The 19,092-nt window shown below is 45.2% G+C and overlaps 2 protein-coding genes across 3 annotated transcripts; one reads left to right on the forward strand and one right to left on the reverse strand.

Annotated features, from left to right (window-relative positions):
* Positions 1 to 782: 782 nt before the first annotated feature.
* LOC133885666 (uncharacterized) lies at positions 783 to 2,201 on the reverse strand. The gene is made up of 2 exons (XM_062325407.1): positions 1,884 to 2,201; positions 783 to 1,818 (listed from the first exon to the last, which is right to left on the reverse strand). The coding sequence occupies exons 1-2, from the start codon at positions 2,141 to 2,143 to the stop codon at positions 783 to 785; spliced, it is 1,296 nt and encodes a 431-aa protein (XP_062181391.1). The 5' UTR covers positions 2,144 to 2,201.
* Positions 2,202 to 10,297: 8,096 nt separating this feature from the next.
* Positions 10,298 to 14,465, forward strand: LOC133924474 (aldo-keto reductase family 4 member C10-like). 2 transcript variants are annotated; one of them, XM_062370027.1, is made up of 7 exons: positions 10,302 to 10,679; positions 10,818 to 10,868; positions 11,196 to 11,272; positions 11,496 to 11,583; positions 12,257 to 12,529; positions 12,636 to 12,884; positions 14,042 to 14,465. In XM_062370027.1, exons 1-7 carry the CDS (start codon positions 10,569 to 10,571, stop codon positions 14,123 to 14,125), a joined length of 933 nt encoding a protein of 310 aa, XP_062226011.1. In that variant the 5' UTR covers positions 10,302 to 10,568; the 3' UTR covers positions 14,126 to 14,465. The 2 variants fall into 2 exon arrangements, with proteins under 2 accessions (XP_062226021.1, XP_062226011.1); XM_062370037.1 differs by lacking the exon at positions 10,818 to 10,868 and having other exon boundaries at positions 10,298 to 10,679.
* Positions 14,466 to 19,092: the final 4,627 nt, after the last annotated feature.

The following is a 19,092-nucleotide window of genomic DNA, read 5'->3' on the forward strand; positions in this document are numbered from 1 at the left end:
CTCGCTCGCGGTTCGGCTTCATCAACATCGGTCACAAAACCAGTGCTTGAGATGTTCGACAGGCAACTTGCGGTAAAAGAGAAAGTTGAGAAGGAACGCGCCGATCGCTTTGCAGAGCTGTTGAGGATTGAGGAGCACAGGTTGCGCCTGGAGGAGGAGCGTGTCCAACTGGAAAAGGTCAAGGAGGAGAGGCAAAAAATCAGGGAGGAGAGGGAGATCATGAGCATGGACATTTCGCAAATGGACGAGGACCAGCAGGCATATTACAAGAGCCTTCGCCGAAGCATCATCGCAGCTCGCCGAGCTGAATCTGCCCCCTGAGTTTTGGTGCTTTACTTTTCATGCAAACAGACTTTTCCTTTACTGCCTGGGACTTGTTAAGCAAACATGATTTTCAGTTTTGTCTGTTCAGTACTATGTAGTACCTACAATTTGTATTAACTGCCTATTTTAGCATATTTTGGACCGAACTATTACATTGTGGCCGATTGTATCCGATGTTTGTTCAGTACTATGAAGTTTGCTGATCATTTCCTATGCGCTGTCAGAATCTAGAGGATCGGCCAATATTGATCTGTTGAGCAACGTGCATGAGTGCGATACGAGATTACATTTTTTTGAACACGATGTAATGCGATACGAGATTACATTTTTTTTAACACGATGTAATGCGATACGATATTACATTTTTTTGAACACGATGTAATGCGATACGAGATTACATTTATTTGAACACGATGAAACACGATACGATATTACATTTATTTAAGGTGGCATGAGGTCTATTGTCCTCCTGCGACCTGCCACAGGTGCTCCACAATGTCGTCACGGAGTTGATGATGCGTTGGTCGACTTCTAATTTGCCCGTACCTTTCCATAAATGCTTCAAGCGGGGGGGTTGGTTCGTGAGACGGCACCGCGTCCTCGCCCGAACCCTCGTAGACGTAGTCGACAGCACCTTCCGTTCTCTCATCCTCGATTATCATGTTATGCATGATGATACACGCGGTCATTACGTCGCTGAGGATTTCTTGATCCCACAACCTCGCCGCGCCACGGACAATGGGAAACTTGGACTGCAACACTCCAAATGCCCGCTCAACATCCTTTCGTGCAGCTGCCTGCTGCACCACGAAGTGTTGATGCTTCGGGCCTACTGGAGATGGTATGGGTTTCACAAATGTCGCCCACTCTGGGTAGATCCCGTCTGCAAGATAGTACCCCATTGTATAATGGTGGCCATTAATAGTGTATTGTACCTTCGGTGCTACTCCCCCAGCAAGGTTGTCAAGGAGATGAGACCGGTGCAGCACATTGATGTCGTTCAATGAACCTGGCATCCCGAAGAAGGCATGCCAAATCCATAGGTCCTGCGATGCCACAGCCTCTAGAATGATAGTCGGTGCATTGACATGGCCCCTGAACGAACCGGACCACGCCGTGGGACAGTTCTTCCACCTCCAGTGCATGCAATCGATGCTTCCAAGCATCCCGGGGAACCCTCGACGCTGGTTCATATCCAGCAATCGAGCAGTGTCCTCCTCGGTCGGCGCCCGGAGGTACTCGTCACCGAACACCTCGACAATGGCCCGCACGAAACGCCGCATGCTCTCGATGATGGTGCTCTCCCCTAGCCGGAGGCACTCGTCGAGAGAATCTGCAGGAGCATCGTAAGCTAACATACGGAAAGCGGCAGTTACTTTTTGCAAGGGTGACAGCCCAAGCTCTCCGGCAGCGTTCCTCCTTTGCTTGAACCACGGGTCATGTTCCTCCACCTCCCTCACAATCTTGCAGTACAAATCGCGATTCATCCGGAACCTGCACGGCGATGGATCAAAACTAGTTCATATCTCGTCCGTTCGTAAAAAATAGAATAGTGTTACCTGCGCCGAAAGATGTAGTCGGGGTACACTGCGGACTCAGCAAAGTAGTCGTTGTACAATCGATTGTGTCCCTCCTGACGATTCCTACGGATGCGCCGGTGCCCGGGGACGGAGCCTCCCCACGGCCCTCTGCGCGAAGCTTCGACGTCGGCATGCCATGCGGCAAGCGTCGCTAGGACCAACTCATCTTCCTCATCGGACTCCTCGGTGGAGAAGCATAACTCTCTCATGTACGGCTTCCATGCAGCACGAGGCTCCATTTCGTGGCTTGCAAATGAGAGCCCCTCTTGCACCTATATATAGTGCCCGACCGAACCTTCCAAGAGAAGCCACTTGTGCTCCTTCCCTTGCAAGCCACTTTCTCGGATCCTTCGCCCGCAAGCTTCCGTCAGCCTTCCTCCACACGATTCCTTCTACTGCAAGACCCTAATATTTATGTTGCAACAAACCAGTGCAACGGGATGCTCAGTATATGTCATCACGATGCTCAGTACACACCAAAATAGGAAAGAGAAGATAGAGGATGAAATAAAGGAGATTCTGTTGGAGATGAAGGGAATGAGGGATGCTGCAATAGTGATAGGGGATGCTGTAATAGTATTTTAGAGGATGAAGTTTTAAGGATTCTGTTGGAGATGGCCTCAGATGCCAACCGAGCCATATTTTTTTCACGCTTGTGGCCTGCACAAATGACAAGACGTTTTCAAATGACGAGCGGCGTGAAGAACTTAAAGACAATCTCTACTAATATAATATAAATCATGAGTTCTTTATGTATCACCTTATATGACGAAATGTCTCTAAAGTTCATTAAATTTATTTATTTATATCATTTATCATTATCTTTCATCCATACTCATACCCTTCTCCCATATATCCCCAAAAGCCTCCCCCAATGCCTTGGGGTCGTGCACTGCGACCACACCACCCTCGACAGCCCCCACTCCCTCTCCTGCTGACGTTGTCAATTGAGTTAGCACGGTCATGGATGTCAAGTTCTTTGTCAACTTTGAAACCAAATCCCTCCTCTTGCGCTCCCCTAGTTTCTGGTTGTGGATTGTCACAAAGGCTATTCATTTGTATTTTCAAGGATGGTAAATTTCTCGGTAGACTTTAGCCTACGTCACTGGCTTGCAAGTGCTTCACACCTGAACAAAGGATGGGACTTGATAATTCTTGCAGTCATAAATCTTGGATAATAAGGAACACACTTATGATCTAAGAAAGGAACAGTTAATGCACCACACATCTAATTATTTTTCATTGTAAAATGCACCATTTTTGTTGATGCTCCCAAAACTCTCTTATTGTTGTTGTGGTCATATGCTAGCTTATACTAAGTAGGATTTTCAAATAAGTTTGTAACAAAATAATTATACAAGTAATAAACACATACTTCTTTTATGTGTAGCTAGAGCTGAGGATCTTAGCAAATCTCGGTTGTTGTGAAAGCATTGTTGATGTAAAGAATAAAGGTCCCTGTCAGGAGGGTCCAGGCCGGCAAGTGCTAACTGACAGTTAATATTTTCAAAACCATAGCCCTCCCACGCGACCAGGCGGGGCTCACGCGACTAGTCCCTTCGTCGTAGATGAAATTTCCGTGATCAGGAAGGGCTGGTCGCGGAGCAGGTACTCACCTAACCAATCTAATCATATTTAATATCATATACTCATGTGTTTTCCTTCCCAGGCACCCTTTCAGCGAGCGGAACAGTGCACTAGCGTAGAGGCAGTGTGACCCATCATGTAGCATTTAATGCTATGGGACGTCCTGGCAGACGTGCGGGACAGCCGAGCTCACGCACAACGGGCATGACGATGGTTGGCGGATAGGACAAGGCGTGCAAGATGACTAGGCTGGGTCAGGCGTACCCGCCCTCCGTAATGATGACCTAGGAGTAGCTATCTTTCTTAGGTATAGGACATCCACCGTATTTTAGGACATTTTTCTTATGTCTACACTTCGTCTCCTACTATATAAAGGGGGAGATTGGGCCTGTAACAGAACAAGATCATCCAACTTATAAGAAAATGCACATGACGTATGACTATTATCCTGATAGAGGTCTGAACCTGGACAAATCTTGGTGTTCTAGAGTTCTTTCGACACACACATACTCACCAACAGCCATTGAAAACACTGATCACACACCTATCGTCCGATATACCCTAGATATATTGTCAGGGACAAACCCACTACAATTGGCGCGCCAGGTAGGAGGCGTGTTTTCATGTTTTAATAAGTGTTGATAACTCGATTGGGCTACCCATAGCTAGATCTATGGCAACTGCTGAGCCCTATTTCGAGGACCCGGTCACAACGGGGTATTCATCATGGGATACAACTCATATAAGCCTGGTGTGCTCCAAGCCTGGGACACCGAATCAGAGCCCAAAAGCTCTAAGAATCAACATGAAGTATGCATGGCAGACCATGTAGTAGGGCGCAGTGGAAACCCTTGTGTCCCAAGCACCGTTAGTGAGCCTCAGGCCTTGCGCCCAGGGGAAAATCGGCCTGGCACTGAACAAGGAGTCACTCCGATACAGCCCCCGCATAGGGCGTGACCCTCGGTGGTGTTGCCGTCTAAACCATCACACGATGAGAGCGCTGAGGGCTCCCCTCTTTGCGATATATGATGCCCACATAGAATCTGCAGATTGTGCGAATGCTTCTCAGCCACCCGTCGGTGGTCGCGCTAGAGGGTTCACCAGTAGCGCCATAGATACACGACCTCGCCCTCTTAGTGGAGACCGCTTGAAGCCAAACCATGACTGCGAACACCATGGCCGTCGTAGGGACTGGTGAAGGCTTCTATCGCCAAGAATCACAGCAGGCCACTAGGCAGGAAAGATCTTATCCTCCATCTGTGATGGAAAGTACTTGAAAACCCCCTCCGCACTTGGACAGTCGATCCATTGACTTGCGTAACTCTCTTTGCCAACGCAACCATTGCGATGTGATCTAGGGCTAGAGGGTTGGCTGGGAGCAGGAAGACCAGGCTCGACAGGAGCAGAAAAGGGGCAAGAAGCCCTACAACTCACCTCCCGATTGTAGGGAGGCGTTAGACTCCTCCACCTAGTTGCCAGGACCGCGAGATTGATGTCTCTCTCTCTCTCTCTCTGAGCGTGCGTCGCCAACAATCAGCAAGCGACTCCCTGTTATGGGACGGGGTGCAACGCCTTGTCTGCCCGGCTACGAGAGGTGTGCTGGCCGGACAAGTTCCGGTCGGTCCTAGCCGAAAAATATGATAGCTCGACCAATCCTGAGGAGTTCCTCAGATTTACACCATCAGAGTGCAAACCGTGGGAGGCTATGGGAAATTCATGGCTAACTATTTCCTGATCCTGGCTTATGAACCTGCACCCTTTCGGCATTTAATGTCATTCACTCATGCATTTTCCTTCCCCAAGCACCCTTTTGGCAAGTGAAGTCATGGGCCGACATAGAGGCACCCTTTAATGCTATGGGATGGCTTGGTATGCGTGCAGGACGGTCGGACAGGCAGGCATGACGAGCATGTAGCGGGCATGACAGTGGTTGGTGGATGGGGCAAGGCATGCAGGACGAACAGGGCAGGTTGGCCATGCCACCCTCCATAATGATGACCTATGAGTAGCTATATTTCTCATGTATAGGGCAGCCACTGTATTTTGGCATATTTTGCTTGTATGTACACTTTGCGTCCTACTACATAAAGAGGGAGGACCATGCCTGTTACATAAGAAGATCATCCAACTCATAAGAAAATACAAAGGACGTAGAGTTATTATTGTCACACCCGATTTTATAAATGGACAAAACCAGATGTAAACCACATGTATGCCAGGATCAAATTTCATACATGCAGCGACTTTATCAGTGTGTCACACACAGTGCCATTATTACAACGTTTAACTTAAATAAGATAGAAAGACCTCAAAGTCTTTAACTAAAATACACTAGCAAAACATAGCAAAGCTCCCATCTCTAACAGGCAATTGATCGGGGTCCACCAGCCTAGCAATCTTCATCTTTATCAATGTAGTAGTCTGATTCTCCTTCGTTGTCTGAGCAGCGTTTGATGTACATTTAGATGAAAATAGCAAATGTGAGTACATGTCGTACTCCACAAGTGTGGAAAATAAATGACATGTAAACTTAAATAAAGGAACAAGTTATAACAGGTTAAATTTGCATAAATGCCAACTGTGCTAACATAGAGTTATAAAAGCATCATATTTAACTCTGGCATTCATCACTAGACTTCCATCTCCTGAAAACATCTCCATATGTTTCCCAACTACTTGAAAACCACATCAGGTTCCCAAACTAACTGATTTAATACCTATCAAAGGTAACAACCCACCAACCAAACTAACTAAACCAAAGCAACCCATTCCAACTAATCATGTGAGGATCCAAGTCTCTCATAACCGTGAGCACGACTGATATATCAGATTTTACACTCTGCAAAGATTGTTTAGCTTTCCCTACGAGTCATGATTTCCATGTTACCGTATTTACAAGACACTTAACACACGCCTATGATGTGTCGCCTGAAAAATCACTACAAGGCCATTATAAAGCATCCTTCCAACAAGAATAAACTCACTAAGGTTTCACCACCGTCAAAATGACATCATACCACTCAGAAACCCCCTCTTGGGCCTTGTAGCTCCAGAAAATTTTATTCTTCCCTTCCACTATACCACTATTGGCTCATTATACGCTGAGAATCCACTAATTAATATGCAAGACATGTCCCATATCAGGTCTCGTGGTTGGAACGATACTTCTTATGTTGTCGCTCCACGAACCGGTCCTTACTTAGGTCACTTGAGTAAATATCAAACCAACAATATAACTATAGCCACCATCACTAATACCATTTTGCTCAAGGCCTAAGATTCCATATTGCTATTATTACAAGAATTTTTCAACTCATAGTTACATAATTCATTAGTCATATTTAACTAACAACATATCCATACCCTTGTGCAAACCAAAGCATAAGCTACCCATCATAACCACTACTAACAACTAAACAACAAGGAATATCGGGAACAGGGTGCTATAAGTAAATAGGATTCAAAATTAACACCATGCATGTTTGAATTAAAGAACGCATTTGAAAAAAACTAGGATCAAAATGTTCAAGGACACTTGTCTCTTTCAACTTGCTTCTCAAACTCTTCAAAGACTTGGTCCTGGAGATTCTCGAACTGCTCCTCGTCTGCTCTAGAATCACACCAGAGAAATACACAATATAATTAACCAAGAACAGTATACCAAACAATAGCTAACATCTATGAAAAAGGTACTAAAAGATAGTACACGTCGCTATGAACACACGAATGCAAAAATCATCTAAATCGGAGCTAAAACGAGAAAGTTATGCTAAAAATAAGTTTAGGGTTGAATTAAAAAGAAAATGATCTATACTGAATAAAACAAAGAGGACATGGACTTATTGTAAATACAGGTGAGTTTAGGGTCTAAGATATAAAAAGATAGGGGCTTTTAGGTAAATACAGAAAAGTTCAAGGACTTATTTGCAAAAGTGACATTTTTTCCGAATTAAAAATAAATCCGGTCGACTGGGTAAATGGGCTTGCTAACGTGGCTTGACAATAGCAGGCTGAGGTAGTATTTGTGTTGACTTGGTTTATACATGACACATGGCGAATTTCCATTGGTTAACGAAGGGGTATGTTCTAGATCTAATCTCAAACATTGGTTTTAGATCCAACGGTGGAGGAGGGTTTTGGCTGGGTTTGATCACCGGTGGCGATTTTGGACGGCAGCGTCGGCTCGAGTACTCGCCGAAGTTTGGCCAGGTTTGCGCTCCAGTGGGCTAGGGTCGACGACAAGCGACATAAAAGCGAGGGTGGCGCACAAGGAACTCACCTAAGGGGTCACAGGCGATGGAGAAGGACCGTAAGACAGTTGGTGGCGAAGGATGGCAGACGAAGGCGATGGTGAACGCTAGAGAGGTGGTTGTGGCTGCGGATTGATGGTGGGAAGAGTCGCGGCAGGATCCTAATGCTCCTGTGATGCTGTAGAAGGTGTTAGGGAGGGCGGAGCAGCGTCAGAGGTGGTAAACAGGAGCGGCGATGCTACTCACCAGAGCCAAGGAAGAATTCGATGCCTGCGGCGCTAGGGCACGAGAGCGAGGGCAAAGAACGGTGGACTAATTGAGGAACCGAGCTAGGGTGCCTTGGGCTCCTTTTATAGGGGAAGGTGGCGTGGGTGAGGGGTTTGGGCTTCAATGGTGGTGGCTCGCCGGATAGGGTTAAGCTCGCTATTTAAACGCCTAGGGTTTGGGATTGATCTCGATTCAGTGTGTAGGTAGTTAGGGAGATCTCAACGAACTCTAGCCCAACTCGGATTAGAGCGGGACTCAGCAAAGGAGACGACGGTCCAGGCCGACTCGAACTCGAGCCGAGTGGCGTGATGAAGGAGATGGGGGTGGGGTCCATGCGTCAGAGGGTGAGAGGAGGTGGGTGCTAGGGAGGTGCCAACTGGGCAGCAGGCGCGCGTGAGAGCTAGGCTAGGCACGGCCCAGGCGGGAAGGCGGGCGCAGAGACAAGCCGGAGTGCAGCCTAGGCAGGAGGGAGAGAAAGGAGAGGGAGAGAACGGGCTGGCCCGGGAGAGAGGAAAAAAAAAGAGATTTCTAATTATGAAAGCATTTTCAAACTTTTTCAAAATTTAAACGGCGCACCTTGATGCTGTCAAAACTCATTTTTCACACAATAAAACCCTAATACCTAGTTTCAGCATGAATGCAACACAAGATATAACCTGTGGCTAAAATAAATTTACTTTAGAAAATAGGTTTTTAACCTATTCTATTTATTTAAACCGTATTTAAATTCTAGGTAAATTTAAGGAAATTATAAAACCAGGGTGTTACAATTATCTTGAGGGAGGTCTGAACCTAAATAAATCTTGGTGTTATAGAGTTCCTTCGACACACATATACTCAACAACATCCACTGAAAACGCTGAACACACACCTACCATCCGACATACCTTAGATATATTACCATTGATAAACTCACGACAAGCATGCTCCAACCTACATGCTAGACTTTCGTACCTGGACATCAATCTACGTGTAGCAGCATAATCAGGAGATCGAAGAAAAGAATAATTTCTCGAGTGACATCCTCAATCTGATCAAGGCTCGGAGAAAGCGTGGCTCCTACTCAGGTCAATCCTGTATGTTCAAAATTAGGTTTGAAGGCGAAATTGTGAAGCTTTTTTTAACATCATAAGGCGGTGTCGCAGATGTTGCTTTGTGCAGTTCTTGGGTCGATTGGAGTACCTATCTTAATTAATTAAGATGCTTGGTCTGAATATTATTGTGTTTCAAACTATGTGGCAATTTTTTTATTTATTACTCCCTTAGGTTAGGAATACATGACTTTCCCGACCGCGTGTTTGCACTGACAGCAGGTATGACCCTATGGTCAGAACGTCAAGTAAGAATGACCTGAGGGAGTATGTATTATCCTCGACATCTTGTTTTAAATGCATATATTTATTATAGTAGTACCGTGCTTCTTCACTGGAAAAGAAGAGACTCTCTGGTGTCTTCTGAGTGTGTGGCAGCAGCAACAATAACAAAGTCTTAATCAACCCTAGCTTAGGGATACATTCACCGTCATATTTGGGCACGCTTCATTGGAGAATAAATAAGTGAAAACCATTATAGCGCATTATTGAAAAAAAATAAACATTAGGGTATGACTTGAGAACCGTTGCGATTGACGGACATCTACGTGCATCTTACTGCAGCGCACATATGTTGAAAATGCATGAAATGCCACATATTTTAACCAATTTTGTAAAAAAATCACTATTTTTTTTTATAAGGAACAAAGTTCGGTACGGTTCAGCACTTGTAATTATTTTTTTTATTATAGTAACTTTGACCTTATATTTTTTAAATAAAAATACTTAAAATTATATAATATTAATAAAGTATATTTTACTATTAATCTAATGATACGAAACTTTTAGATATCTATAATTTTTTTAGAAAAATATAAAATTAAAGTTACTATCATAAAAGGTAAATGAAAATGGAGATAATACTTCCTCTGTTTTTCAATACTGATCGCTTTTGATAATTTTATCTATTTTCAAATACTTATCACTTCATATTTTTTAAACATAATTTTTAATTTTATTCCTACAAAATATCTCTTACCCATCTATTTACGGTAAGTTCAAAAATATTTGAGCTAGTTTCTAAGAGTATTTTTGTTATTTAAAATTGATACCGCTCTTAGTATGTTTTGATATACATGTTTAATTAAAAATAATAAGTATTGAAAAAGGGAATCCACGTCGATCGGAATGTCGAGAGAGGAGAAAAGCAGAGCGATATTTTGGCTTGTCAAAGATCCGATCCCATGCTGGCTAGTAGTGGCCTGCCTTGTCACGGCAGGAACCAGAAACCCCGGCGAGCCACTTGGCGCAGTCGCAACTAGAAACTGCCACCACAACGAAGCCCCCCGAACGACCGAGCCACCGGTGCCCGACGCCCGCACCGAGCCGACCTCGCCGCCCGCACGCCCGCCCTATATACCACCACTCCCTCCTCCCACCGCCACCCCCGCTGCTTCCCGTGCTGCGCCCCTCTCCATTCCCCAATCTCGTGGCAGAGCAACCAGAGAGAGAGAGAGAGAGAGGCGGCGATGGCGAGGCACTTCCTGCTCAACACCGGCGCTAAGATCCCCTCGGTGGGGCTCGGCACCTGGCAGTCCGACCCCGGCGTCGTCGGCAACGCCGTCTACGCCGCCGTCAAGGTCCACACAACATTAACTTCTTTCCCCTTTTCTCCGCACGTGCTCCATTATTCAGATTATGCCCCCTTTCTCCCTGATCTTTTCTGCTGTCTTCCTCCTAGAGAATCGCGACTATTTATTTGTTTTCGAATCATGCAGGCGGGGTACCGACACATCGATTGTGCCAGAGTTTACGGGAATGAAAAGGAGGTAACTACTAACTAGGATATGATTACAAGTTATGCAATTTGCAAATCATATTCCTTCATCTTAGCAACATATAGTTATACTGGGATTTTTTTTTTCTGTCCATCTATGCGATATGGACTTATAGTGAACCTATTTAAGAATTAAATGGCCAATTTTGGACTACTTTTGAAGCACCGGACCAAATTGGCATGGCACTCACAGCTCACAAGCAGCATTTGCCCCTCCTGCCCTAAGAGGCTAAGACGTGTTGTGTGCAATGTTGTCTCGATTCATGTTGCATAACAATTGGAGTAAGGAATGCCTGACATCCATTTTTGGACTATCCAGATTGGTTTGGCGCTGCAGAAGCTATTAGAAGAGGGTGTAGTGAAGCGTGAAGATCTGTTTATCACCTCTAAGCTATGGTAAGCTCAAATCTCTGGTGATATTCCTGTAGATTCCTGTTTAGGGCTCCTTTGGAACGCAGGAATTTCACAGGAATGGTACGGTAATTTCACAGGAATCAATTCAATTTCACAGAAAAAACTTAGGATTCGGGGAAAAAAATCCCGCAATTCAATCCAAAAGAGGCCTTGAAGTTATTAATCATTCACGTATAAGTGATTTGTGGATGGCTTATGTTTTTAGGAATGATCATCATGCTCCAGAAGAAGTGTCTGAGGCACTAAATCAAAGCTTGAACGACTTGCAGCTTGAGTATTTGGATCTTTATCTTGTACGCATCTTCCTATTTAAGAATTATATTTCAGCACTAGACTTGCTCTATTATGGTCGTTTATTATTAATGTCTTGCTTTGTGAGTACGGAGATTGCTACTTTTTTTAATCTTTTCATCAAGAAAAGGCTCATAAGCAAGCAAAGAGCATTGGTCTGGACTACATGATACTTAAAAGTTTATCAGAATTACTGGCAAAATTGTGTTATCCATGCCAGTCTGTTGTGTGGTAACTCTATATTTGGAAACTGGAAATACAGTTTCCTCTTGTCATCCATTGAATATGTGGGCCCCTATTCCCAAACTTGTCATACACCCTTAGTCAAGAATATAGAATTCTATGTGACTAGCCATTACATCCATCGATGTTTCTACATCTTTTGCTACAGATTGGTGTTGTGTTCATGACTTCTGGTGTGAATTGGTTTGTTGTTTCAAGGTCACTTCCATTGTTTGTTTCTTTGGCATCTTGAATACATTGCAGAAAAGATTATATATGTTCAATAATTCTCGTCTTTTATGTTGTTCAACAACACTTTTGCCGTCCGTTAAAAAAACGTTGTTCAACAACATTTGTTCTCTGATAGCTTTGCCTTAGAATTATATGATTACCTGTTGAAACTGTTTGGCATGGTGTTCACAAATAATCTCTAATCATATGTACATTTTGTAGATCCATTGGCCATTTAGAGTCAAGAAGGGAACGAACACCAGCCCTGAAAACTTTATTTCACCTGACATCCCAGCTACTTGGGGAGCAATGGAAAAGTTATATGATGCTGGCAAAGCTCGTGCGATTGGTGTAAGTAACTTTTCATCGAAGAAATTGGGTGACTTGCTTGCTGTAGCTCGTGTACCTCCAGCTGTTGATCAGGTGGAATGTCATCCTGGTTGGCAGCAAACTAAGCTTCATAGCTTTTGTCAGTCAACTGGTGTTCATCTCACTGTAAGTCTGCATCAGACTTTTATATTTCGATATCACTAAAGGGCCTGGTTTGGTTCTGTTAAAAACTCTGTTCTTGTTTCTACAATTCTATATCTGTGTTTTGCAGGCTTACTCGCCACTAGGTTCACCTGGCACAACTTGGATGAACAGTAATGTCCTTAAAGAACCGGTCATCGTCTCAATAGCAGAGAAACTTGGGAAAACTCCTGCACAAGTGGCCCTGCGCTGGAACATTCAGATGGGTCACAGCGTGCTACCAAAGAGTGTGAGTGAAGAAAGGATAAAACAAAACCTTGATGTTTATGATTGGTCTATTCCAGACGACTTGCTCGCAAAATTCTCTGAGATTAAACAGGTAAATATGCACGTATTACTCTTTAGAATACTTCAATGGGGATAAAATTGCATATTTGTTGATGATAATTAAAAATATTTATAGGATAAGATGATATTCAAAATTTCATCGTATGATGTTTTTTTCTTAAGTTTCATATGATTTTACTTTACCTTGACAAACAACTCCATGTGTCAATATCCTTCAGAGACTTAGTTCGTGCTTGTTTGGAGCATGCTAAATTGCTAGAATTAAGTAGAGCATGTAGGAGGATTTCCCCCCCTTTTTGGGTATCTTCACTTCTTAGGGCTTGGTGCATCACTGTCACTGTGTCACGTTTCTGTTACTGTTGCCTGTTCTTTTATCCCTTGATCGTGCCTGTGCAAATTCTATTCTTTGCGCAGCCATGCAAAATCTTGATATATGGTGCCCTGAGCATAAACATTGCGTCACCGGCTCACCGCTTATACCTCTATTATTCTACCTGTTCTGTGGCTTAGCTGCCAATTGTTTCCTGTAAACGCTGTTGCAGGATAATTCTTTCCTTTAAATTCTTAAAAAAGGTGTGCAAATTCAATATTATGAGTTATAAGATTTGAACAATGTGTGTTTATTCAGTTTTGCCTTTTGAGTATTGTGATGCTTGTTTGACATAAATGCTTGTTGATGTTCAACTTTGTGTTATTAGGTTCTCTGACACATAACCCAACATGTCCTCTTAGTCTGGATTGACTACTGTTTTATTCTCTCTCAGTGGCAGCACTAGCGACCTTGGGTAGAACCATATTAGCACCGTCACTTTCTTTTGAGAGTAACGCCGTCACTGTTTAATGACCATTGTTGCGTGCCGCATGACCTTGTCAGGACAGTGTTGTGTACCTCTTAGTTATTTTGTTCACTATATGCAGTGTCACCCTAATTTCCCATTGATCCACAAAGTCACGATGAAGTTTTCTTGACTTATTAATAACAGGTTTTAGGAAGAATATTAGTACCACATTATGCATTTTCGAATGTTGAACCCAACGTGGGGGTTGTTGTGCAGCAGAAATTTCTAGATTTGCTTTCAATCTTTCTAGCTCATTATTATCCTGAACCTCTTTTGCTTTTTCCCCCTTGCGAGACCATTTCATAACATGTTGCGAATGCATCTGATGTTCTTATTTTGTGACCTTCAGGTTAGGCTGCTCAGAGGCAACTTCATTGTTAATCCACAGAGCGTTTACAAGACCCATGAGGAGCTCTGGGACGGTGAAATTTAGGAATGATATCAGGGTTGATCCTGAGCGGGGAGCAGCATAGATTAGTGCCCATCACTTCTTTTGTATCTCTAAATTTGCTCTTAAGAATGCATGAACTACTTTGTCGTTGAAAGCTCTGAGTTGGATCCTGAATCACGAGCTACTTTGTCAGCGGTTTCATCACTTCATGTCCCGAAAGGAATGTTGTGTAGTTTACTAGTGTCACTTTGGATCTTGATTTCCTGCTTACTGTTACTTAAGCAGTTAAGCCTTTGGCGTCATTTATCACGTGCTGCTAGTTTGTATCTGCCCCAGGAAATTGGCAAATTTTATCTTGTTATACTTTCTTATTTTCTACCTATTATTCTCTCTGAATTTGCTTAACATGCTAACATATTATGTGTAGCATATACACATGCACCCTTGATGAATCTTTAGGGGGCGTTTGGTTGCCCGAGCAACCCTATATGTTTCAATCCACCAGGCCCAGGTTGGGTTGATGCAAGGTGATATTGATGCAAGGTCACATTGTTTGGTCAAGCAGAGAAGGGGTTTGGCTGCCTGTATAGAACAGAAAATTAAAAATATAGATGCATGAGAGTTTGTTTGATTAGCCGTATACACAGGAGGTTTGGTAACCTCCTGGCTGCTGTGGTGAGAATACCTTATCTAGTATGCTAAGTCGTGAGAACAAGTTACAAATAGAGAGCACACTAGTTTGAAGTCCCAAATAGGACCGGTTACAACATCTTGCATAGAAAAAAATGATGATTAATGTCTGAGCTAAAATTATAGCATGTGAAAGCACACTTTTTCTTCAGTGGTAACAAATTTCAGCTCTTCCTAGACGTCTTTCACTGTTGTATGCAGCTAAAGCTTTATGTTTTGTCTCGTATCCTTTGTAATAAACTCCTTGAAAACCATGAACTTGTACGTGACATACTTCTCAACTAGAGAACCCTCTAATTTGCCAACAACTATGTATAACATATCATGTCATATCAGTCTTAAATTTTAGAAAATATGAATGAATGGAACACATTTGCATGAACAGAAACTGGAGATTACTTCATATGCCTACAAACTTGATGCACACTCCAAACTTGATGTACACTCCAGTCATCGTTCCATTGTGATTTTATTCACAATAAAATGGTCATGTCACAGACAATGGAACAAGTTGAAGAGAGCAGCACAAAACAATGAAACATGGCAAGTAAACAAGGAAACAAGCAGGAGACACATCAAATTCATAATGTAAAACACTAGCGGTAATTTAACTGAGTGATCCATAAGGTAAGCTCAGCAATGTATCTGATGTATAATTTGAGATCGGAGGGGCACACAGACCACCTTACACCACCTCACGGTGGACAAACTTAACCTAAACATGGCACACAAACCACCTCACAATACACTGACATAATCTAGACTTAGAAAATTAGAGAGTTTCATTGTCTCCCACCAAAAAAGGGTCCCAATATCACCTACTCCAATATCACCCCCACCTCACTGTACAAAATATGAACCTGCAGCAAGAGACCAGCCTCACTACACATAGTAATGCTTGGCCAAGAACATGCTCAGATTGAAATCCCAAGAGGAAGAGCTTGCCTTTTTACCTTGGAGCAACACAAGGACGCAGATCCAACCCTATGGTGCAAATTTGAGAAGGAAAAGTGAGAGACGGCAGTAAATCTAGGAAAAAAGACGAACGAGTCCCGCGTGCCCCCTTTGCACGTGCCAAGCCAAAATATTGGCTCTTCGCACGCGTGTTGTACCAAGCGAGTTGCGAGAGAGAGAACGGAGAGGGGGAGAAAGAGTGGGAGAGTGTAGTGGGATGGGCGAGAGAGGGCAAGTGGCCTGCGCCAGCTGTCACGGTGGCGCAGGACAGCGAGGCGTGGTGTCGCACTGGAGGGGGAGGAAGGCGACGCGGGCGAGCTGGCTGTGCGCGAAAGAAGGAGAGGGGGAAGAAGGCCGGGCTGGCTGGGTTGTGCAAGGGAGAAGGAGAGGGGAATTTAGCCCGGTGAGAAGAAAAGGGATAAGGAAAAAGAAAAGGAGAAAGGGGTTTTAGGATGAATTCAAAAGAGAGTTTTCGAATTTGGATTTCAGTTAGGTCTTGGCACGAATTCAAACGAGGACATTTGAATTGTGATTTGGATTTGGATCTTGAGACTTTGAAGATGATTTGAACAAAAGACTTGAATTCAATTTGGACTTGAGCTGAATAGAATCTAAGAATAGTTTTGAAATTTAGAGACATTCAATTCCAAAACTCCACTCAAAGAACCATAAAATCAATAAACCAATGCATATGCACCAATACAATGCAGAGATTATTTTGAAAATAATTCAAGTGCATTTTGGAATACCTAGTCAATTCAATATATTTGAATATGTATTTTTCCTTGATTTTAGTTGGTTTAATGAATCACAAAAAAGACTTTAATTTGGAGTGAAATTTACTACAAATTAGTATGTTAAAACTCAGAGTGTTACACTTAGAATGTCCCAAATAACACTCATGTGCATAAGTAATTAATTGCTTATATAGACTGGTCATTGCCATGGTAATATCGCCTCACGGAATCTGAGGTTTCCCATATTATTTATCATCACTCATCATTATATTATAGGGCGATCGGCCCGGCCAACTAAGGGTTTCCCAAACCCTTGATGACTTGACGGGAGCGGTAAGGTAGCACGGTTTGCCTGTCCGCGCATGCTCAGCAAGAGGAGTTAGGGCTCGATGGGGAAGCACAGCCTGACGGCAACAGCGGCCTCACCCGACGGTGGCAGCACAAAGCATGGCTTGGCACACTCTGGCCTTAGTGTCACCCAAAGGCGGTTGCGCAAAACACGATGGCGCCTGCTCGACCTTGGTCTTGTTTGGTGACAAAGACGATAATGAATAATGGCGATGACACGGCCTAGCATGTCCATTCATTGGCTGCCAAGGCGGCTAGGGGTTGGTGGCTTACGCCTAGGTGAGGACAGCATGTGACAGTGTGGCGCTACCTGCCCACTCGCCAGCGCGTCCCCTCAAGGCGGCGATGGCATGGCGCGGTGAGGTACAACGGCCCGCCAGCTGCCAGCCTAAGGTGGGTGCGGCGTGGCGGTACGGTGGCCTGTCCCTGTACGTAGGCAGTGGTGCTCGGCCTGCCCACCCGTCTCTATCACCGGAGGTGGAGACTATGACTACGCGACATAGTGGCATCCCCTCTCCCACCGCACATTCATCCGGTTGGACACAACGGCAGCAGGAGGCACTGCTCACCTAGGGGCGTTAGCGGTGGCTAGGCCCGGTGGCGTCGCGACCTGCCCAGAGGTGTGCTTGGTAGCGTGGTTGGTCATCGGAGTCCTTAATTCACTCTAGAGAGTGATTAGTGGTGGTCGGCAGTGTCACTTGCATGTAGAGGTGTTGGTTGAGGGATTGCATGGTGGCCCCGGTGTACGACTCGCCATCTGACGCGCCAAAGCACGGAGGTCGATGACCTGCTCGACGATGCATACACACCTACAACAAGGAATATGATGATGGCTCTAACCAGCGGGGTGCAAGCCTCACTACGGTGAGGTTGCGGCTGACCTTGTGCAGTGGCGCGCAGCCTCACCAAGGCTAGGCGAGCGGCGACCGACCCTAGAAGGCGGCACAATGGTTGAGGCATCATCGACTGCGGCACTAAAACTTTAATTAAAAACAAAATTAGTATGCGGGAACGTATGTGATTAGCAAGTACTCTTGTGCTGATAATATGTTATAATATTCATATTATTGTGCACTGATCAAATAAGAATTTAATAAAATAACACATATAATACATAAAATGTAGTTTGGTACCACTCTACTTTATTGACAATTATGTGCATAATTTGGAAACTGTCGGTGACACAGGAACCAGGGGTCCCCGAGTCCCGAGGCCAGGATAGCAGAGTGCCACGTGACGCCCTCCCTCGGGGGTTATCTCCACGAGGTCTGAGAAGACCAAGTTTTGGGAGAGGGTGCTCGGGGCCATGAACACTAGTCCCCGAGTACCCGAGTTCCCCGATGACCCGAGAAGACCAAGTTCCGGGAAAAGGGTGCTCGGGGCCATGAACAGTGGCCCCCGAGCGCCCGAGTTCCCCGATGACCCAAGAAGGCCGAGTTCCGGGAGAGGGTGCTCGGGGTCATGAACAGTGACCCCCGAGCACCCGAGTTTCTCCGATAACAAAAGAAATCAGTTCCGGGAGAGAGTGCTCGGGGCCGCGAACAGTGGCCCCTGAGCACTCAAGTTCCCCGAGGACCCGAGCAGTCAAGTTCCGGAAGAGAGTGCTCGGGGCCATGAACAGTGGTCCCCGAGCACCCGATTCCCCGAGGACCTGGAGAGGGCATATCTGGGAGAGAGTGCTCGGGGCTGTGAGCAGTAATCCTCGAGCACCTATAGTTCCTCGAGGGCCTGAGAAGTCCTTCGCCGGTGGTCCCCACAGGGGCTCAGCGGTGAGGTGTCAACTGGTGAGAGGCTCGATGCTGCATTTAAGAAGACGCGTGGCCTGTCACTTCCAACTACTCCCCTCATGTCTGCTGTCAGTCCCTGCCACGGTCTGGCAGGGAGGCGTGGGGACATTCAATGCGCGGGTCCCATTGCGCGTCATCCGGCGCGCCTCTAGATAGTGTCTCAGGGCTCGAGGCACACCGCCTGCCGCCCGGCTGTGTCAGGCTTGCTCTGACCAGGCGGGCATGCGGGGCTGCTCGGTGGGCCCTCCCCGCAGCATGATGACGAACAAGACCAGATGAGGGCGCGTTTTCAACCCTCCCCGTCACCTCGCATAGCAGCCTATGATGGTTGCTTTCCATTTATGGCGCCTTGGAACTTGCGCCGTCCTTTCTGGGCACGCTACCGCCCCGGCTGGTATATAAGCGGGGCGGGCTCCCCGGAGAAGGGGGGACACAGAAGACGGAGATCGAATAGAGCACATCGGACGAACTCCAGTCGTCGAAGAACAAGGAG

Source organism: Phragmites australis, chromosome 1 (assembly GCF_958298935.1).
Source record: "Phragmites australis chromosome 1, lpPhrAust1.1, whole genome shotgun sequence".
Classification (NCBI taxonomy): Eukaryota; Viridiplantae; Streptophyta; class Magnoliopsida; order Poales; family Poaceae; genus Phragmites; species Phragmites australis.